General features: G+C 38.5%; 1 protein-coding gene across 4 annotated transcripts in view; it reads right to left on the bottom strand.

The window, feature by feature from the left end:
* The window catches only part of PXDNL (peroxidasin like), a 282,898-nt gene that overhangs the window by 119,782 nt on the left and 139,367 nt on the right, over positions 1-23,749 (bottom strand). For all 4 annotated transcript variants that reach the window (XR_012666983.1, XM_075125228.1, XM_048840634.2 and 1 more), the window contains exons 3-4: positions 20,994-21,065; positions 12,088-12,159 (exon numbers count right to left, since the gene is read on the bottom strand). Coding sequence is in view for 3 of the 4 variants with exons in the window: in XM_075125228.1 (XP_074981329.1) it covers positions 12,088-12,159; positions 20,994-21,065 (144 nt within the window). In the remaining variant the exon portion in view is untranslated. The remainder of the gene's footprint in view (positions 1-12,087; positions 12,160-20,993; positions 21,066-23,749) is intronic.

Below are 23,749 nucleotides of genomic sequence, written 5' to 3'. Positions count from 1 at the left end.
AAGGAGTACTTGTGGCACCTTAGAGATTAACAAATTTATTTGAGCATAAGCTTTCGTGAGCTACAGCATCCAATGAAGTGAGCTGTAGCTCACAAAAGCTTATGCTCAAATAAATGCGTTAGTCTCTAAAGTGCCACAAGTACTCCTTTTCTTTCTGCGGATACAGACTAATACGGCTGCTACTCTGAAACTTTTTAAATTTGTGTTTCTGGAGGCAAAATATAGGAAAATTTAGGGACACATCAAATCAGTTGCAGGGGCTGAGGGTGGAATTCAGAACACACATGCACACTCTGCACAGGTCTTAAACTCTTTATTCCAAAATATACTTGTGAAAATGTCCAGTATAATACGCTACAAATTTAAACCTACTGCTGCTATTATGCTTATCAGTCATATTTATTATAGTAGTGCTTAGGGGCAAGCCAAGAATGGAGCCCCATTTTGCCAGGCATCACCCAAACACATAATGAGAGAATATCTCTGCCCTGAAGGACTTATACCCTAAATAGACAAGACAGGCAAAGGGAAAGGAAAGGGAAAGAACACAAGCAGAGTGAACAATGTGATGGATGCACATATCATACTAGAGATATGAGTATGTCCCTCTTGTTTTATTATTGGAATCCTTTCATGGGGGGTTATGTTAGGAGGAGATTTAGCTACATAGAAATACAAAGGAAAAAAGGGGGAAAGAGTTAGAGAGAGGAAGGAATGAGCAGTGGAGGGTTGGAGCATACAGCCAATCAGCACAGAGGAGAGAATGCCCAGAGCAAAAACTGCAGAAAGCGCTCTGATGACATCATCTGTGTTCATTGGTTGAACTGCTTGAACTGCTTTCTGCAGCTGCTCTGCCAGCATCATTCTCTTGCTGGCTCCTCCTTGTTGTCTCTTTTCCAAGGGCCCAGTGGCTAGGGGAAATAGGGCACCCCAATGGGTCACAGCATTTCTGGAGGGGCTGGTCGCCCTGACACAGTTCTGGGTTTGAGGGCTCTCGGTTGTGAGGGGGATGGTGGCCGCAGCTGAACCTCATTTTACCCCATTTACTCCCAGGGCAACAGCATCTGCTTGAAAGGTTTTCTGTATGCTGTGCTGGCTTCAGTCTCTGGCTGGCTTCTTCCTGCTTTTATCGTTATCTGTTCTCCTTTTTGAGGCCTATTTTCCAATTATAAACCTTACAATGGTTTCCTTTGAAGCCAGTGGCATCACACTCAATTTCTCTAAGTTAGTAGTTTTATTACTTAGCAGGATGCTACAGGCTGCCAACACACTGAGCAGTACCTGAATCTTGATCAACTGATGCAAATTTTCCAGACTCAATTGCCTATTAAGCATCCACCCAGATTTAGGAATTTCTGACAAAGTGAATTCCCAATAGCCAGACAAAGTTACGTATGGTTTAGAAATGAAGGTATTTATTTAATTAAAGTATTTTCAATGTAGTGTAGGTTTTGTATAAGTGATAGATAAGGCTCAACATTTCTGAAGCTTATTAAAAGATTTTTGCTCTGGCTATCAGTCAATAGATCTTTTGTGAACAGGCTAAGCAGTTCTTGCTTTTTTTGCAAGGTTGGTAGTACTGCAAATATACAGGGGGCTCTATCCTGACATGTCCTGACTGCCACCTGCGAGGTCCTGAGTGACCTCAGTCCCCAGAAAAGTCAATGAGTCTGAAAGACCAAATTATCTGAAATGCATTTAAGTAGTACAAAATGACCTTGAAATGGCTAAAATTGCTCGATGAGAATTACTGCTGTGAAGGGGAACTCTCCACTTGTGTACAGATGGCAGGGGTAATGGTGCTGCCTCTTCTGCCAGCTGTCATCCCTCTCCTCCTAGTATAAAGAGATGGAGACAGGAGGTTCTGGGGTATTCTAGGGACAGGACATGGATGGGTCAGGGTGGGGAGGAAGTATTGTGCAGCAGAACTGTAATTTGTTCCAGGACTGTGTGGTTCTGAATCAAGGAGCCACTGTCAGCTCCCAAAGGCCACCACTCTCAATCATGTCCAAGCGCAGCTCACATATAGTGGAAAATTGGAGCCAAAGACTTCAGCACCTTAGAGGATGTGGTCCAGTATTTCTACTGCCAGTCCAAGCTGAAAATAAAATGTACAGATTTCTGCACATATTTTTTGAAATTTAACCATTATTTATGAACCAAGATTTAAAAAAAAAACAGGAAAAAAACGACATTGAGGTACCTATATAAAAGTAGCCAGATTTTCAGTGCAACTAATTTCATGAAAGATATGGGAGTTCAGCCCTTTCCGAAATCAGGCCAATTATGTAGGGGGCTGAATATGAATGAAAGGTGGGATTTTCAAAAGCATTCAGCAAAGGGCTAACTCCTCTCCCATTAAAGTCAATGGGAATTTTGCCATTGATTTCAATGGGAGGCGAGTTAGACCAATGCTGAACACTTATAAAAAGTCCAGCCTTGGTATCCAACTTTGAAACATTTGGCTGTGGTACAGTCATAGACCTAGCCACCATAAGCACAGGCATAGAAGCTATCTTCACCCTCCTTCAGGAACTTACAATGATGCCTATCTCTGTACCGCTGCAGGCGGGGCCTGACGCAGGGGAACTCGTGCATGCGGAAAGAAGGGGACAAGATTTGAAGAGTTCACACAACGGAATCTGAGCCTTACATTCAAAGAAGCTCTGCACCACAGGTGCTTCCAGGCCCTGGGCACATAGGTGCTGGAGGGGAAGAACTGGTGCTTCTACAACTACACAGAGCCGTAGACTGTTTTCCTCCACAGGCCATGGGGCTGCATTAGGGAGGTTAAGGGATCAGGCTGGGACTTTGGGGATCCAAGTTCTGTTCCTGGATATGCCATAAACTTGCTGTGCAACCTTGAGTGAATCATTTAATCTCTGTGCTTCGGGTCCCTGTGAAATGGAGATGATAGTTAAAAGACGTTTGAGGCTGAATCCACAAATGTTTCTGAGGTGCTCAGACACTATAGTAATAAATGTCATCTAAAAAACCTACAAAGACTAAACCAAATACTGTAGAGTTTTGAGGATGCACTAGCAGCCATGAAGTAGCATCCTACTGCCCACAGCTTTGGGGGAAGATTACTCAGTCTATACAAAAAGAAAAGGAGTACTTGTGGCACCTTAGAGACTAACCAATTTATTTGAGCATGAGCTTTCGTGAGCTACAGCTCTGTAGCTCACGAAAGCTCATGCTCAAATAAATTGGTTAGTCTCTAAGGTGCCACAAGTACTCCTTTTCTTTTTGCAAATACAGACTAACACGGCTGTTCCTCTGAAACCTGTCAGTCTATACAGCGATTCCCATCATGCACACCGTCCTCTTGGGATGGGTGTTAGAAATAAGATTTGGACCTTACTCCACCCTCTAGAAGCCAGTTTCAGCAGCAACAAATATGTAATGCAACTGAGCACAGAGGAGACTTGATAAATATGTTAAGCTACCACATTCTTTGTTTAAGGTGGGCTCGGTGTGTATACATCCTCCTTTCATAAAAATAAACATGAAAAAAATGGAGAATACCCACTCGCCAGTAAGTCAAATCAATATGCATGCTTTGTTCAAATTTCATGAAGAAATGAGAGTAGCAAGTGAGGGCAGTACAAGGTTCTTTGATTTTGTAAAGCGTAAGATTAAATTCCCCTTAATAATAAGCTTAACGTCTATTAGGCCACTGGACAGATAAATTGGTGTTCAAGTGTTACTCTGTGAATTTGTCGGCTTCCTGCCCTCCCTGACAAGATAAATGCTTTATGTCTAAATACTCTCTCTCCCTAATATATTATAGCAGGTGCTTAGAGACATCTGCTACTGTTAAGGTTGCAAAAGTCTTTCTATCATAACCCTCCTGATTTCACACGTTCTTAGCTGTCTTAAACGCTCATCTTTTCAGCTGAAGCTTTTCATGCTTTATCTGTTCTCTTGATTTTTTTGGTTTGGTTTTATTATTATTTATTTGTATTGCAGTAGCTCCTGGAGGCTCTCAACAAGATTGATGCCTCATTTTGCTAGGCCCCTCTGGATACACATAGTGAAAGACAGTTTTTGCCCTTCCACAGAGCTTAATTTCTAAACAGATAAGGCAGATATAGGGTGGAACAGGAAACAGAACTAATGGAGAGCTGAAATGATTAGCCCAAGGAAACACATCAGATTGGTGGGAGCACTAGGAGTAGAACTCCTCCTAACTTCCAGTCTCATCCAGATTTTTGTTTATTTTCATGTTTTAAAAAATTGTACGTGAGGAAAGAAAAATGCACATTTCCCATGTTAAAAATATCCTAAGCACACTTTATAGACATAAATCTAATATAATTTCTGTCATCAATAAACATTCATATCACAAAACACCCACTGTGTATGCATGTTTTTGCATCCATATGATTCATCTTCTATCGACATTCAGAAGCAACCATCTTCCAAATGCATTGTGTTGCCTTTGCACTTGAACCATCTTGGGGCTTGAATATTACAAATGAAGTGTCAGGAGCAGGTATCTGATGGGCTTTTTCTGCTCAGGGACAATCATGGTATTTGGCCAGGCAGAAGAGATTTAGAAGCAGGAGGTTATGAAATTCCCAAACCATAGCAAGGGCACAGGCTTTCTTCCTATCCCTCTAAAGTGTGGTGTTTTCAGAATGTTTTCATCCTAGCCTACAAAAAAAGGGACTGGATAGTTCCTGCTGTGCCTCCAACTGCTGTTTAACAGCATGAATCTACTGCAATGACTGTGGACCGTCCGGGACATGGAAACAGCCAGCAGTGTTACGTCCCTAGGACACTGTGCTCATGACCACTGACCTCACCACATAAGGTGTGAGAAAATAACTGTATTCTATTTTATTGAGAAATAGTATATGAGTACATAATTAAGGATTGTATTCAAATGTTTATGCTTATCTTAAGTTTTTATATGGCACCTATTGCCTCTGGGGCAGAGTTAAACTTACACATGCAACATTTAATTTTTGCAAGTGCTGACCACTGAATGCTCAAGACCATGAACAAGCAAACACTTGTGCACATAATTAAATTTACACAAGTGAACAGTCCCAGGGAACTCTCAGTTCTGTTGACTTGAACTCAATAAAACAACTTATTTGCATAAGGTTAAGCATAAGCCAAGTGTCCGCAGGATGCAACCCTACCTTTACACCCTAAAGATTGCATTAATACAGTTTTGAATGTAATATGATCTATTGCAAAGAAAATGTCAGATTTACACAGTCTGTTCTGAATACACATTGTACACAGTTTCAGATTCAACAGTGTGTATGTAGGTGTATATATGTGGAGCAATATGTTAGGGACACTTACAAAAAAAATGTATGAAAAATTCTAGACACTGAAAAATAGTACACAACTGCTTTCAAATTAAAAAGTATTTTCCTTTACACTGAGGGTTGCAGGAGTTTGTAAACAGTTAAAAGACAGCAAGCATGTAGTCCAGGTTCTCAAAATATTAAGCCACAGGGAGATTTAACTTATTCACAACAACACTAAATTTGTTATTTCTGAAGAAAATCATTGCTGGATTACTATTCTATAACATACTGCTGATAAGAAAAAGGATGTTGTTTCATATGTTATTGTGCACCATACATTTTGACTTAAGTTTTTGGTTTTTTTAAATTATTGTTATTTATTTTTTAAAGTCATGGTTTCCTATAAATGATCACAAGTAGTACATCTTCAAATTAATAACGTAGAGAGGTGTAAGATTAATTACAGCTCTTAACTCCAGATTATGATCTCAGAAGGTTGTCAATAATATATTAACAGAAAATTTCTTCTAAGTCTTTCTGAATTAAAAAGCAAATAGAGAAAGTATTTTTTGTTGTGTCTTTAGTTGGGGGGCGGGGAGAGGAGTGCCAGGAGTGTTGTTATTTTCCTTTCTTTTGATCACTCTCTGAATTCAGAGGAAACCTAATGTTGCTTTTGATTAATGTTCACTGTAACAGATTGTTTCTGGTTATTCTAGTTGCTTTCTTAATTTATCTCTGCATAATGGGAAACACTTCCTTGATTAAGAAACTGCTGAAAGTTACTGAATTGTTTTCCCATGCATTTCTTCTATGACGACAGGTACAGTCTATCCTAATAAAGGGCACATAGCTTAATTTGTACATCACCTGCATGAGTCATTTCAGTGTGATACAGTACATCACAATAGAGATTAATATAATACATGGGTATTTCTATAGTGTCTTTCAACTGAAGATCTCAACATACTGCTCAAATATTCGTTACCTCCCTTATCGGTGAAAGAGCTTAAGTATTATTATAGTGATTTTACCTATAGGAAAATGGAGTATCTGAGATTTACATGATTTACTTTAATACTGCAAATCAGGAGTTCTGGATTCCCAACCCCCTGCTCTAATCACAACAGAAAACAGTTTCTATGTTGTTTTTTTCCCCCTTTATTTTGCTGAGCCTACTCAGACGTCGTGTTTTACAGGGACAAGAAACCCTCTGGATAAAAGGCAGTGAATTTTTATTTTTTTGAAACGGGGGGGAGGGGCGGGAGGTATATATTTGATTGTATCCCTCTCCTTTCCCTCATATGTCACTGGTCAGACCACAAACTCTTCAGCACAAGAACAGTATCTTCTTAGGTGTTTCTAGAGCGTATAACTAGGTGGCGCCTCAATCTTGATCAGGGACTATGGGTGCCACTAGAGTTTAATCACAGCATAATACTAACAAAGTAATTTATTATATTCAGATATTAACAGTGTTGCAATAGGGCTCACTGAAATACTGGTATCTGAGTCTTACAATGATAGCAGATGATACTCCCCCGCTCCTGCCCACACACACACACATTCCTTCTGTGACCCAGAAGGTTTGCTGACTCTTTCTTAGAGACTGATATCCTTCCCTCATTTCTTCCCTGTAACATCCTATGGGGGCCAACCGTTCCTTCTTTAGTTAATCAACACCACTGCCAAGTTGTCCAGAAGGTGACGAGAGAGTGAGCTAAGGTGCATATATGGCCTTCTTGGTTAATGAGGAAAAAATGGCTTCAGTCTGGCTTGCAGTCTTAGCTTTCTATATACAAGTCTGTAGTCAGGAAGGGCGGAGGGAGAGAAGGGAAAGAAAACCTCCTGCTCACTTCACAGATTACTGCAAAGGTGTTTGGCTGTAGGGAGCGTGGTGACTGTCCCCTAGAACACAGGTATTATAACAGAGCTACCCTTAGTTCAACTGAAGAATGTCTACATTGCAATCACAGGTGTGATTAAAGCTAGGGTGGGTGTGCCTACATGAACTGTAAGTGTGCTAGTGTGGCTAAAAATAGCAGTGAGGAAGCAGAGGTACTTACCCAGGGTCAGGGCGGGCTCTCACAGCCACTGTCTCTTCATTCCTATTTTTAGTTTTGCTAGCTAAAGTAAAGCTACCACGCAGATGCCTACATGAGCTGCACTCACACCTCCAACTTTATTCTAGTCCTACCCTAAGAGGGCACCATTTGGTCAAAAATGTTTACTTTTAATAATTAAATTTCTCTTTGGCTGTTAATCTACTACTACAGCAGAATGGAAACTTATTTACCGTCAGCTGTGTTAATGTTCTGCACTGTTAGTATCGCAAACAAAGTCACTATTTAGCAAAATGCATTTGTTAAAAACATTATCAAATACATTTCAAAGTTCGTTCATGGGGGGGCACTTTTGACATTATGGATTTTCAGATGGCTGGACTGGGCAAAATAGATGCAGCTCTCTTTTAGAGATCATCTAGAGTGTATACTTCATAAATTGACAATATATTTTTCCATTAAAAAAAGATCAAACCCAAGGCATTTAGTTCCCATTCTGATTTAACTACTCACACATTGGTCTATGCCAAAGTTGTTTGGATCTGATTCGCACTTACCCATGTTCAGTTTTGGTTAAAATTCTTCATTTCCAACTCTATTTACAAATTGTGTTTTGACTGGAGATTGATATTAGATATATAATGTTTCCAGTGGCTTCAGAGAAATCTGCAGCTGGAGAAAAGAGCTCTCTCTCAAAAGCTAAAAACATGTCTGACAGCTTTGCAAAATTTGGCTCACCCATTCATTCTGCGCAAGTAATATATATATATTTTTGACAGGCATGTAAAATACCATCATTTGTTTTTCTACTGTCACCAGTCAAGGGCAGGCAAGCAGGTTTTGTACATATATAGGAAAATGTTCATGGCAGTTATTCAAGCCAGCTGGATGTGGATAAATAAATGTCTTAGAGATGAAAATTAAAAGTAAACGTCTACAACATGCACACAAGCTTTTGGCACAAACAGTGCATTTTAAAGCAAAACTATTACTGGGTATTTTTAATTTAACTTATTTTTCTCCAAGTTAAACTAAACAAATAAACAAAACCCAAACATATTTTGTACAACAACATTTTTATAGTTTTAATGATTCCACTCCCTGCCTCCACTAGAGCTTATAAGAAAGAGAGAATATGCATTGCAAACTCTGATGTTCTTCCACCCACTTGTCATTTAAAAGCTTAGTCCCCTTTTCATTTTGCCTTTCTTTTCATCCTCCAATTAATGCTTAAGCATCAAAACCCCTCCCATACCACCCACTGCCACTAACAAAACTGGGAAAAGCAGCACAAGCTTCCTTGTGACACCCAACCCCATTGCAGTAGTTTAAATGTCTCTTCATCAGATCATGATTATTTTGGGCTCTGTCATCCAAGTTCACATGCTCCTGTAAATAAAATGTTCTCACAGCTACCTTGGGATGTGGAATAGATCAGCAGCCTAGTTGGGAGAACGGTTGGGGAGTCTGTGTCTCCCTCTCTTGGAAAGATCAACAGATAGGTCCATCCCAGTTTTTATAGCTCCCAGTCTGTCCTAAACTTTCTACTAACTGTACATTTTGAAAGGTCATCCCTCCTCCTGTCAATGTGAAAAAGGACATAGGGGAATACAATGGACATTTTTCAGGAGCTCATCTCAAATGCCCCTTAGTGATGACAAGTGGACACTGCTGAGTGAATTCATGTACCATTCCTGACTTGAGCAGGATTCAGATAGTTGTGAGGAGGGGCACGGAATGAGTAATGTAGCACTAAAAATGTGTTTTGACTGTGCTTTGATGACATCATAACCTTAATGGAATGCTAAAGGACATCTTCCAGTGTCCAAAGTTGCCAATTAAGTCTTTGCTCAAAAAGCTCAACTTCCTTTTTAGGAGAAAGAAAAGCAGGACTTGTGGCACCTTAGAGACTAAGAAATTTATTTATAAATTTGTTAGTCTCCAAGGTGTCACAAGTCCTCCTTTTCTTTTTGCGGATACAGACTAACACGGCTGCTACTCTGAAACCTTTTTAGGAGAGATTTCTTCAGTCAAAATGCCAAACTAGCCTATTTTCTTGAATTTTTTTTTTAAGCTAAGGATAACTGTAGCATATAACAGAGACTTGTCTGTCACAGAGCAAAAGGCCAACATTTTCAAACCCATTTTCTTAAATCCATTCAGCCCTCTGAAAATCAGGCCAATTTTATATCTGGGAGCCTAAATATGGATTTAGAAGCTGAACTTTAAGCACCCAGGTTGGAACATTTTGGACAGATTTTAATTTTTTTAAATTGTCCCTGAATGAAAGAGAACGTACACGCAGGCAAATGAAGAAACTCAATTTAATCTGCCAGATTTCTTCACTGTATTGGGGTAGCATCCTCTTGTGAGGTAACAATGACATCTGGAGGGATAGAAAGGCATGACTGGGCAGTTCTGCAGTGTCCTGATGAAAAACTATGACTAGGTTAAAAATAAATAGATAAATGTTGAGCCACTGAACACTCAAATCTAATTATCTGATTTTGTTGTGCCGGACACAAAATTGCAAGGGCGTTGATAAAAAAACAAATTGATGGAGGCAGCTTTCCTTAAGTAAAATTGCCCCAGGTACACTTGAGAGAATTACGAAATACCATAAGGGAGAGATTTTCAAAAATTAGTAAAAAGACTTTGGAAGCACAAGTCCCTTTGAAAGTTAATGGGACATAGCTCCTAACTTACGTAGGAAACCTCACCTTATATGAACAACCACAGTACCATAATAGTCTGACTGTAGTAGCTCTACCTGCTACCTGACTGTTTCTAAAGAATGTCATGACAAGAGGCTCAGGGCCAAATGGTGCTCTGAATTGTGAGGTGGCAGTGGGGGGAAGAGAGTGTATTAATGTGCTACTGTATACATTATGGTTACTATTCAGAAGCCTCAACTATTACACTGGGCATGGTGCAAAACACACAGTGAGAGACAGTCCCTGTTCCAAAAACAGCTTACGATTGGACTTAAGGCAAAACATGATATGCTAGTGTAACAAACTAGGGTGGAGGGAGGAAGGGGTGGGTACTTAGACTGGAAGGTGTGGCAGGAAGGTGACATGAAGATACAGGTACTTAGACAGGCTATATACACAATTTACAGGACTGAGGGGGATTTTTCTTCTTTTTAAAAGATATAAATACAGAATAGATAGCAATATAATGGTGGCAGTAGTCTCTACTGGGCACTTGAATAGCCATTATCAGTTGGCAGTTTACTGGAGACATCACAATAGAAGTAGATTCTTAAAAGGGCATGGTTGCTGCTCTACAGATCAGTTCGGTGAGGGTGTTTGATGCATAAGTGATGGCATGGAAGAAGGTGTGATGAAATTTATGGGAGAAGCTGACAAATGAGCAACAATGGTTGGCACCAATGGTAGAGTGGAGTGGAGGGGGGAATATAAAATAAAAGAAAGGATATGTATGATGGTGTTAAATTGTGAAGGGGAGCAATTCATTTAGGCACTTCTGAAAATTTTACTCAAGAACAAGAGGCTTGTAACTATTTGAAATGGGGGTAAATAGGGGGCCAGATGAGAGGCCTTTGAAAGGGAGACAACATGGCTACAGTAACAGGAAGACAATCTTAGCAGCAGCATTTTGAATGGATCTGAACAGGGAGAGTTAGGTGACAGGAAAAGCTTCGAAGTTTGAAGTCACAAGGGCCTGGATGAGAGTCTTAGTATATGTTCAGAGAGAAAAGGCTGAATATTGGAGATCTTATTGGGGAAAAAGTACAAGATAAGGACATGGCTTGGAGGTTGTATTGTATTTCCTGATATTCCAATTAACATATGGCGCACCTACACCAATACATCTAAGCATTTAAGCATGCAAAAGTAGCCAAAGTTTTGATCACTTAATTGTATTACATCTGTTTTAGTGTTATATGGAAATGAATGCTAAGTAAGGGCAATAAATTCAGAACATAACATTTTCAACTTATGGAATAATTAATGTCTATAACAGCTTTTATAGGCAGAATTGTTGAGGTAATGACACAGAGTCATTCATGCAATAATTAGATGTCATCCTGAGAATTACTAAGTTTTAAAAACATGATTCTCAGTAGCTCCAGTAATTTCTGATAGTAAATGTCTTTACAATAGCAAATAAGTAATATTGTGCATTTTCTAGCCTAACACAAACAAAATCTCCATTTTGCAATAAAAGTAATCTTGAAGCCATAATTAATTTGGCAAGTGTCTTAAATGACTGTGGTTTTCAAGAAAAATATTTACTGATAACGACTGAAAATTGAGAATAGCATATATCAGACTTTGGCTCAGTAAACCTTTAACATTTTATGTATTTTCCCCACATTTTATGATTCATATTTCACTCTGTGATTATGAAAATGTTTGGCAGACTGTGTCTATGTAGGATGATGTTCATAGTTAGAAAGCTAGGCAGCTAAAGTACTGTAAACATTTGGAAAATGTTTTAATATTTTATCACAGTGAATTGAGATTCTGTGGCCTGCATTGTGCAGGAGGTCAGACTAGATGATCATAATGGTCCCTTCGGACCTTAATATCTATGAATCTATCTAAAAGTTATCCCTGCTGTATATCTTCTCCCATTCTGAGACAACAGTTGAAGATACATTGTTGCATATTATTGTACTCTAACTGACTCTGGCTATAGAATTGCAGTTCAATTTATCTCTCTAATTTTTAAATAAAATCAGGGAATTATACCACAGACATTTTAATCAATTGCATTGTGTTACTTACAGCTGCTCCAATGATCCAAGTCCTTTGAATGTGTGCTGGTCTATTGTGTGGATTTCATTCTTGTACAAGAAACTGCAAAAAATCAAATTATTGCAATGAGAAATAGCAGACTCAAACACTGCATTAACTTGTCTTCTTTTAGAATTAAGTCATTAAATGTATTAAGGACATTATGGCATCTCCTGAGTGACAAGGTAAAAAAATACGTGTTGGATAAACATATCAGTATTTTTTTCTAATGCTAAAGCTAACCTATAGAGCATATACAGATATATTTAAGGAAAACAAGAGGCTGTTCAGACTGGATACCTGTCAGCAGAGCCAAGCAAACAATGCACAACAATCTATCACACATATTTAGCCTTTAAGACTATGATTTCCTTACATGTATGTTATTCAATTTTTTCCGTGGGTTTTTTTTTTAAACACATTTCTGGGTTGATCACACGTGCTTATACTGTCATCTAAATCCACTAATTCTGGCCACTATTGGAGGCAGGATACTGGACAAGATGGACCAATATTTCGAACTAGAATGGCAATTCCTGCATAACTAGGTTCCCAAGTTGTGTTGGTTACTTGTGATTGCTCAGATAAGCTATATGGCATTGTACCTGTTCACTTAGTGGTTGATCTTATGAGCACTGCTGGTACAAAATAAAGTTTCTGTAAATATTTGAGCAAGCAAATTTCAAATTTACCTTTCAAATTCAAATTCACACAAACATTTGCATGCAAATAGTTGATTGTTTGAATCTTTGTGAAAAGCAAATACAAAAGGGGCATGAGCATAGCCCGAATGAAGTCATTTGCTGAATGAGAAGAATGTCACTCCCTAATCCTAGCATTTCCTCTTTTTAACCTTAATTATCTAAATATAGGTTTCAGAGTAACAGCTGTGTTAGTCTGTATTCGCAAAAAGAAAAGGAGTATTTGTGGCACCTTAGAGACTAACCAATTTATTTGAGCATAAGCGTAAGAGATTAACAGGAATCAAAACATGATTAGACATTTATATGAACAAGAACATCAGAGTTACAATAGCAAACATAAAAATAATATAATGTTATGACCAGAGTCATGAGGTCACGACACATGGTCTACAAGTTTTTTTTTTTCTTAACACATTCTTAGTCTTTGAAGAAATGGTGTAATATTAGTTTTTGTTATGCAGACATCGTTGAGACAAACTGTGGCAAATAGGGGAGTTTGTTTCTTGCTATATTTTCTATATTTGGGACCGCATAGCTTCTTGGGACCCAGGTCTGTGTATGTTGGCTGATATTTTGGGGGAGCATGTGGGGTGCTGTTTGTGACTGCCTCTGTTCCAGGACTGGTGTACATGTGTAAATAAACAAGTTATATTAAAAATGCATCCTGACTCCATGTCACTGATTTCGCCTTCACTGGTAAATCAATCTTCTAGGCCTCAAACATCCATTATTACTTGGCAAAGGGTGACACTGGTGTCAGAAGAAGGAGCAACAACAGCTAAAAGCTTCTGGAAAGAGCCATAAATCCACATGCTGCATGGCATAAGCCAACCTTCCACTGATAGGGGTCAGGAAGAAATCTTACCCATGGGCAGGATATCCCTACTGCACAGTCTCTTGCACCTTCCTCTGAAGAATCTGGTACTGGCTACTGTGGGATACAAGTTAATGGGCTACACAGATAACTGGCCTGATCTAATATAGTAAGTTGTATATTCCTTTGGATGCCTTCTAGCATGACAGACTTTGTCTCCCAAGACTAGTACCTATGAACAGGCAGTTGTGGGGATATGCTTTCCCCTAGGCTGCCTCTACCACATTCCCGGGAATTAGTTTACTTGTCTATTCATGCTCCTCCCTCGAGTATGTGTGTCAGCCAAAGCTTACAAAGACACAAAGCCAAATTCATATACTGAAAGCTTTATAGGACTATGATTTCTTTCCATCCTCTACCAGTCTGAAAGTCTTAAAAAATAATTTTTTTAAACTTTCTTGCCTTCCATTTTTCTTCTCCCAACGGCCTCTTTTCCCTTTGTTCCTCTCTTCTATCCCTATTTTTGTCCTTCAGCATTATGTACTGGCATAGTTGCTATTTCTTAGTGAGTTTCCTGTTTGTGAAAATGCTATGACGAGGAACTTGTCATTGGTATGTTGGAAATAGGGTTTCTGTTTTTTCTGCTTCTTAAGTAGAAACAAACAAACAAAATAAACAAATTCCTCTTTTTGTTTCCCTTTGATCATACTCCATCTTTCTCTGAAGAAGTCAATCTCCCCAGGGAGGGCAGTTTCACAATCTGAAAAATACTGACTTAAAGGATGACAATTTCAGAAAATAAACAACATAAAAGTATGTGAAAGTTATACACCAAGATATGCCGTCACTAGTACTAAAAGACCTCTTGGCCAAATGAACACACACTAGACTGCAGGACAGCATGTTGCATGTAAAATCATTCATAACAAAGGCCAGAACTACACTACAAAGTTTTGTCAGCATAGCTGTGTTGGTCGGGGTGTGAAAAAACACACACATCCCTAGTGAAATAGCTATCCCAGCAAAACCCCCAGTGTAGATGCAGCTGTGTCAACAGAAGAGTGCCTCTGTCTGCAGAGCTAATGTCATTCGAGGAGGCGGTGTTACTATGCTGACAGAAAAACTCCTTCTGTTGGCATATGCTGCACCTGCTGCTATAGCTATGTCCGCAAAGCATCTGTAGGGTAGACAAGGCCAAAGAGTGTGTACGAACTATTGGTTGAATGAAGAGAAAGCAAATTGACTTAACTGCAAATCAGACATTGCAAAAGTAACTCTCAAAGTCCTCTCTCCAGAAACAAACATGAGAATGTTGTGTGTTAATAAAAAGCGCCAAAAACCCCACAAATTAACATTTAAGGGGAAATGAAAGGCATCTGCAGCTTACACAAGCAGACCCTCTAAAACAGATTTCTCTCTCTTGAATTTTGCAAAGTACAGCTGCAATAATAAAATTTCACACCAGGCACTTCCTCACTTGCCTGAATTACTAGGAGAATTGTGGCATGAATTTAAAACATACCACTGATTTTAAAAGCTGAGTGTGAAATAGAAAACAAAATGACAAAATATTGTTACACCGCTAGAAGCAATCCCAGCTTTGGCGTAACAGTTACAGTTTTAATGGAAGTGCCCTGCTCCTTGCCATGGAAACGCCACTATTTCATGGATCACTTATACCAGTTAAATGCAGCAGAATGTCACCAAATAAAAGTTAACCTTGGCACGAAGGAAATCCCGATTCAAAGCTGCCACTGAAAATCATACACCAAGTCTAGAACAATGAAGAGTCTTAAGGCAAGATTTCACTAGCACATCTATATGAAAGATCTCAGCTCAGATAATCTGCTCCCCCCATCACAAAGGTGCAAAACTGGAACAGCAGAATCTCCCTTTTCATTTGCGGAATAATTCATAAGTGACTGATGGTAAATCCTACACCTCTGTCTCTCTGAGGGCTTTAGACTGCCTCCCCACACCGTGGTATCTGAGTGCCTTCCATGTAAAATCATCAGCGAAGTCCCAAATGGATTTCCTGACATCTCTGGCACTTATCCCTTTTACGTGTAAAAACTTTGCGAGGGGTAAGATTTTGGGTGGTGGCCTCACAGTTCAGAGCTGGCTGCACCTTTGAAGCTACACCTATTTTACCTAAAGCTTAAGCAGACCTAGCTGATCCCACATACCCCACTTCTGGAACTCGGGACAGTCTGCACTGCAGGACACTGCCCCTCCCCCATCTCTCCTGAGCTTCAGGGGTTGGGTTTTTATCCACTCAAAGTTCTTTCCTTCAGTTTCCCCCTGGGCCAAACCAGGGGTGTTGAACTCACCATTGTCAGAAGTAAATGACAAGGGGAATGACACCTGCTTTGTCACTTCAATTATCGGTAAATGGATGCATCATAAGGGAGCCCTCCCCGGAAATCTTCCTCAGTTTCCCCTTTACAGTGCCCCATGCAAAGGAATATTTTCTCTCGCAGCAGCAAATTCAGATCCTTTTATACATATAGAGGGCCACACCCTGCAGATCCCTTCTAGTAAAAACAGTTCCTCTCAAAAACCCAAAATAAAACAAGGTCAGAACACAGCAGCTCTTCAACCCCATTCAAAGGTCACCCTTCCCAGTTTACGCACTTGAGAGTCATTAACCATTCTGTCCCAGTTCCTTTAGCTCCTGTTCCAGGGTCCAACTCTCCAGGCATCCTATCTGAGAGTTCCAAGACCTGCTTCCCTCCCACAAGTCTTCTCCCATTGCACCAAGTCAGCTCTCCCATTAGAGAGATCTCTGCAGTGTTTCACTTCCCCCAGGCTTCCTGCCCTCTGAGTCCTACCCCTGCTCAGGGGAACGTCCCTCCATGACCAACACTATATAAACATATATATTTACCTGCTTTAACCTCTCAATAACTCTTATTTACTTTTCTTAGCTAACACATTTTTAATTAGTTTTCTATAGAATTGGCTGCCAGTGTTGTCTTTGATAGATCTGGAGTACCAATTGATCTGAAGTAAGTGACTGGTCTATAGGGACTAAGAGCCACCTGATGTGGTGTGATTTTTGGTTTAAGCGACCATTAACACAAAGTTCAGTTTGTCTCAGTGGTGAGATAGACTGGAGAGTCTAACGGGACTGTATGTGACTCCATAAAACTGGTATATTGATCCAGTTGTTTCTGGTTTGATGAAACCTCATTATAGAACGTACCAGCAGTTTGGGGTGTCTGCCCTGTTTTCTGACAGTCTACCCTGAGTAAGGCATTCACAGTTGTGAGTCACTCCAGACATCATGACACTCCCATGCTGCCCTTTATCTTTAGACTGACTTCCTTGACCTAATCTGACAGTCCCACAGCCTCTCTGTGCCAAGACCTACTTCTGCTGTGATGCTTACTAAATATTAGACTACTGCACTGAAGGGTACCCTAGAGATATATGGTTTTATACACACTCATAGATTGCACCTCACTTCAAATTAGACAGTTAGGGAAACATGGTGCCTGCTCCTAAGATCTATCTGTTTGTAAAGCACCTAGCACATCAGAGCATGATCCTGATTGGAGCCTTTGATCCACAGAGTAATACAAAGAAAGAAAGAGAGGGAAAATATATGTGGGGGTAATTGTGGGTCTAAAAATCAGCCCCAAAATATTTTGGCGCTGGGACAAATGACAAGGTATGGGATTCTCATGCTCAGGAGCTCTCATGTCTTCAGGAATCACCTCACTTAGCACTAGCCTTGGAAATTACATGTAATAGTTTGTTGGCAGAGGAGGGTATATTGATTGGGCTTGGATTCCTATTTTAATCATAAACATGGTTAAAGATTTTACCTACACAAGAAAAAAGGAGAGAATCCACTGTGTTACATGTTGGGCAATTTCTCAGAAAAAACATTTACTGTTACCCATTTGAAGAATACATTTGCCATATGTTTGGGACTGTTTAGCTAAAGCTAGGAAAGTCATACATCAGACCAATCAGTTCAGGACACTGACAATACAAATTTGTTATTACATAGCACTCTTACATTCTGTAAAAGCTTAATTTGCTTCTTGGGCTCTCCATATTTATGAAAACAGTTACATATTTTAGCGAATAAGGCTAAAGAGCTTTTATAAAATAAATTAGGACTGAATAGGTTACAGGAGACAAATCTGTGTCAATTAAATAGGGACACACCCAAACTTTTCTGCAGAAGAGCGTGATCTTGATGTGGATATTGTGTTTTGTAATGATATAGATTAACAACAATGTAACATGGGAAAGGACATATTACACTGAAGAGAAATACATTAAAATCAGAATGTATATTTTCAGTGTTAGCTGTGGTTGTGAAAACTTTCATGACAATTGTAAAAAGCAAAGTTTAATATATGACGGCTTAGTCTGGAAAGTGAAGTGATGTGCTCAGTGCACTGATTAGCACTTGGATGAATGAAGCCAATTTCCAACCTTCCCAGTGGAGAACAAGTGCGTCAAGTGAACGAGATTATGCAGGGAAAAGATGACAGCCTTAACGTTTCCTTTTGAATTGTCACCTTATACACTGTGATTGTTTGATGGACAATTTTTTTTCCTTGAGGATTAAGAAGAAACAAATTATCCATAACCTTTCTGTCTAGCCAGATGCCATGACAAGAAAAGAGAAGAGCAAATGTAGGTCTCAATTCTGTCTTCTGAGCCGCACTGCAGATCTCCAAAATTTGAAATAACTCGTGAGTTAGAGGAACTACCAGATGCTTCTATGCTCAATTCTTGTTCCACTTAGGTTAGTCCATCTTCAGAAATTTGCATAAGAGCAGATATGTATGTTCCCCCATGTTTGTTATGTTATGACAAAAAATGGCTTGACCTACATTAAAAAAATTATATAGGTTTGTGTATGCCACTATCAAGAACAAACAGAATGGACCAAATATACTAAATTCAATGACAGCAAAACGATAATGGAATAACATATGTTTGAACTTGTAGAGAAGGATTGGCAAGTCCATAGTGCTTCACTTTTCCACAGCAGTGGTGGTAAGGGGGTGAATGAATACATAATGGTAATAATATTAAACTTCATTCACAACCAGCTTTTCTTCTCCCTCCACGTCCATCATTGGGAAATTCATTGGATAGTGAAAAGAACAAGAGTACTTGTGGCACCTTAGAGACTAACAAATTTATTAGAGCATAAGCTTTCATGAGCTACAGCTCACTTCATCGGATGCATAGAATGGAACATATAGTAAGAGATATATATATAGATATATATACACACACACACAAGTTGGAAGTTATCACACAAATTGTGAGAGGCTAATTAGTTAAGATGAGCTATTATCAGCAGGAGAAAAAAACTTTTGTAGTGATAATCAGGATGGCCCATTTAGACAGTTGACAAGAAGGTGTGAGGATACTTAACATCCGGAAATAGATTCAGTATGTGAAATGACCCAGCCACTCCCAGTCTCTATTCAAACCCAAGTTAATGATATCTAGTTTGCATATTAATTCAAGCTCAGCAGTTTCTCATTGGAGTCTGTTTTTGAAGCTTTTCTGTTGCAAAATTGCCACCCTTAAATCTTTTACTGAGTGGCCAGAGCGGTTGAAGTGCTCTCCTATCAGTTTTTGAATGTTGTGATTCAATTTGTGTCCATTTATTCTTTTGCCCAGAGATTGTCCGGTTTGGCCAATGTACATGGCAGAGGAGCGTTGCTGGCACGGGATGGCATATATCACATTTGTAGATGTGCAGGTGAATGAGCTCCTGATGGCATGGCTAATGTGATTAGGTCCTATGATGGTGTCACTTGAATAAATATGTGGACAGAGTTGGCAATGGGCTTTGTTGCAAGGATAGGTTCCTGGGTTAGTGTTTTTGGTGTGTGGTTGCTGGTGAGTATTTGCTTCAGCTTGGGGGGATGTCTATAAGTGAGTGGCTCATTTCTGCTATTATGTTCTAACTTTGCCCTTTTGTTTCTCAGAACTTCCCTTTAACTATGACACTGTCATATATAATCACATATTTGCAAGCCCAGGATGATGTTTCAGCTAAAGATTCCCTGGAGGAAGTGGAATCCTGAGATGGCATAAAACTGGCACAGCAAATCTAAGATGCTAGCACAGACGGCACATTGGAGACTGGATGGGAAATTTCAGGGAACTGTGCTCCTAGGATCCTCTTCACCATAATGTCCCCTGGGTGCCATTACAAAATGGAGGAAGTTCCAGCAATTACATTATTTTAAACACAGAATAATAGAATACATAGATCCTGTGTTTACCAAATGGTAAAAAAAAAAAAATGTTATTTATTAATTAATTAAATGTATGTGTAAAACATTCACTTATATGTTGGAGTTACAAGGAAATCACAAAAGCTTTACTTTAAATTGTAGGATTTGGAATAAAATAAATTGTGATACTTGTGCAAACTCAAAATCCTCATGAGAGAAAAGGCTTTCGCCTTGAACAAAAACATGAATTTCCAGAAAAATTAACTTTGAATGAGAACATGGCATTTACTTATCTGTTTATTTGATTAGTTAAAGGGCTATTTTTCTATACACTGAGTTGATGAAAGGACTATATGCAACATGAATCTTAATATTTATTATGTTATTTGGATTCACAATCATACTGAGAGTTTCAGGAACTTTCATCTGAAAACTATTTTCATGTTACCTTAAGGCTGTTCTCATTTGTACCTCATGGTTGCACTCAACAACAACAAAATAATAAGCATCACAGACAGTGTAATGGATGCTCTCAGGAGCAAGTTTAATTTTAATAGCAAACAATTCAACCTTAAGGTGTCATGAAAACAGTTTTCAGATTAAAGTTCCTGAAACTCAGTATTATTGTGAATCCAAATGGTACCTAACCGAAGGCACATTTTTCATACACAAAAAACAATATGGAATATCACAGTTATGTCAAACCTTATTTACATATGGGAGATGCATAGAAAAAAATAGAACAAATGAGACTCAGATTCTTCAAAAAACCAAAATCAACAGGTGCGGTCACACATGCAAATTATATTTTCAATGGAAACTAATGAAAGCAGTAAAAAAACCCAACAACCCTGCACTGGTGAACTGAGGGCCTGATCCTACACATCCTTGCACCCTGGGCAGTCATTTGCATCTGTGCAAATGCTCTAAAATCAGAATGGTACCATTCAGCGTTGCTGCTTCGTTATGTCGCACTGTACAATATTCAGTGTGTGCACACACACAAAGTATGATAGCTTGCAGATGAGCAGACAGTTTTTTAGCCAGGACTGACAATGCTTCCTAACAAGAGCATACAGCATTTATAGTCAAAAACACAGAGGGTTAACGATCACTCTTTATCACTGAAAATATTAAATTTCCATTTTGACTTACAGGTATTGCAGATTTTCAAGCCCTTCAAAAGCATTTCTTGAAATCTTCTGGATTTGGTTGTTATTCAGAAGACTGTAAAAAGGCAAAAAAATAGTACTATTTTAAGAATCATACACAACAATTTAATTCTCAATAACAGCAAGTTAGAAAATAATAAAGATCATCTGATTGAACCAAAGTAGATTTAAATATTTTACCAACATAGACTATTAAAACATATTTTAGCATTAAGAAAAACTAGAAGTGTGTGGAACAATTTTTTTCCCAATTAAACCCCTCTCTTCATGGTTGCACTCAATAATCATAAAATAATTAGCATCACAGACAGTGAAATTGATGCTGGCAGGGACAAGTTTAATTTTAACAACAAACAATTCATACACAAATTATTCACCAAAACTCTGCACTGCCTGTCTGGTAAATGAAAATTATAATATTTCTGTATTAGAGGGACACTGTTTTCCCTTGAAGTTCACATGATGGATGAAATCCTGACTCCATTGAAGTCAACAGTAAAATTCTCATTGAGTTCAGTGGGACCAGGATTTCATCCAAGGCATTTCCATGAAGGACGGAAATGTATTTTTTCATTCAGGTACCCTGTCTAGGCACAGATACTTGAACTACACTGAAAGTAAACTAATCAAGGCAGCTGCATCTGAATGTGTTAGGGAAAAGAACTCATTGTGCAGACTTCAGTATTCCAGCAAGTCCTGCACCACAATAAAATGAAACAGTCCTTTTGAGGAGCATGTCAGACTTAAGCCCTTCATGTGAACAATTCATTTTTGTTGTGTTTTTTTCTTGGTGTTACTGTTAAAGTCTGACACCAGAGGCAAGCCTGTCCATTTTGGGAAAGAAAATGGTTTAGTCTTCAAAACTTCAGCAAAAAGTATTAAATTCTTAAAATAAAGAGGGCACTTTTATGCACTTATAAGTGAAAAGGTACATACAAACATTTTTGGTGGATAAAAGATCATAAGGGCACCAGAATATAGATTTTATTCCACCCCTTCCATTTTCCAGATGTAGCCGTGAGAAGAGTTTCCACCTCCTTGGGGTAAACGTGGTCCCACCTCTTCTGTGACTTCCAATCTATCGAAATCTTAGGTCTCATTCCCCATGGATCATCCCTTGTGTAGTCATTTACACCTGCGCAAAGAGTATGCAAAGCTATACCATGCTGTATATGGAACCTCAGCTTTGGTGTTTCCTAACTTTTTGATGCCTGACCATTCAACCTTAATGTTCCCTTGACATACGTATAGAACATATCCTTGTGATAAGACAGATACAAATGAATACTCTATCTCTGTATTGTACCAGTTTTGAGCTTCAAATGTCTGAATAGTATTCTCCTACTTCTGATATTCAGTTTTTGTTCTGTACAATCAATAATTTAGGTAAAAAAGGTCTAGTACTGGTCTAGATTACTTTTGAACAAATAAGATGAGTTAATAAATGTTTCAAATGTCTCATATCTGTGGAGTCATGATTTCCCAGTCATAATTTGTTAGGAATTTGGATTATCCAAAGATACGTTACATTTTGATCTATCTTTCAGGCTTACTTGGAAATGTTTTAATTCATTACAGAAATGGAATACATTTAAATGATTAACAATTGAATGTGTTTTATAATCAGAAACATCACTTTCCAGGGTTTTATTCAAAGCAATTTTTGTCTTAAATATTTTTGTGCTGTAATATTGATATATTATACATATTCCTGGCAATATCTTGGTTATAGTAGTTACAAACTACTTCTGAAGTTTGGTTGGTGTATTTTTCATACAGTATCTGTACAATTTCTGGATGAGATCTTCTGAGATAAAGATGGGAAAATGAGGATGAAAAGTAAAACAATGTTCTCAGTAAGGACATAGAAACCGATCTTAAGAGGGCACTTTGATTTTTAAGGTTTGATAAATAAAGAGTCCCAAATGATGATTCAAGAGGAAAGACAGAAATTCAGAAGTTCATTATGAGGTACAGAAATAAGAGTGACTGATGACAGCACTAGTGCTTATCCTTCAAATCACTGAATGAGAACATGAAACCTGAGTGGGCAAAGGAAGAGGGCACAGAGCCCTTATAATTACTCAAAACCAGAATAGCAGATTTACACATTTCAAGTCAGACTATCATATTGTAAAGATAGATAATTATTTTACCTGTTCCTAGTTTACTTTTTAATTGCAAAACCAATGAATTAAATACAATAAAATGTGAGCTAAGAAGTGTATCATGCATATTTTACTTATCTATGTACCTGAAGGACACCTGTCACCAACACTTTAGTATCTGAGCACCTCCCAAATATTTAAAAATAGATAAAACAATGTCAGTCTCTCTCTTTCTTCGTTTTTAGTCTGTAGGACAAATAACTTACTAGGTTATTATAAGCTTTTAAGTGTGTGTGCGTGCAAACATGCATATGTGTATAGAATTTTACTAAGAGAAGCTATATTAGAAAAAAAAAGTTTTGAATTTGTTCTGAATGTGGAGAGGTCTGTGATCTTTCTTATTACTTGCCAGAGATGGTTCCATAGACTTGGTCTAGCTCCCATGAAACTACTGCCTCCTACATTTATGTGCCTTCCCCAACGGTCAACTGTTGCAAAGTTTCAGTGGAATACGGCCAATTAAATTGGAGACTTTGAATATTAAGGTACAGAGAATGAACTGGAGTTTGTATTCTCTATATTGTGGCTTTTATTTTGAAGTTTATGAAAGGACTTCACAAACTTTGTATAC

This window comes from Caretta caretta, chromosome 2, assembly GCF_965140235.1.
Source record: "Caretta caretta isolate rCarCar2 chromosome 2, rCarCar1.hap1, whole genome shotgun sequence".
NCBI classification, from domain to species: Eukaryota; Metazoa; Chordata; order Testudines; family Cheloniidae; genus Caretta; species Caretta caretta.
This window is presented reverse-complemented; position numbering and strand designations above follow the sequence as displayed.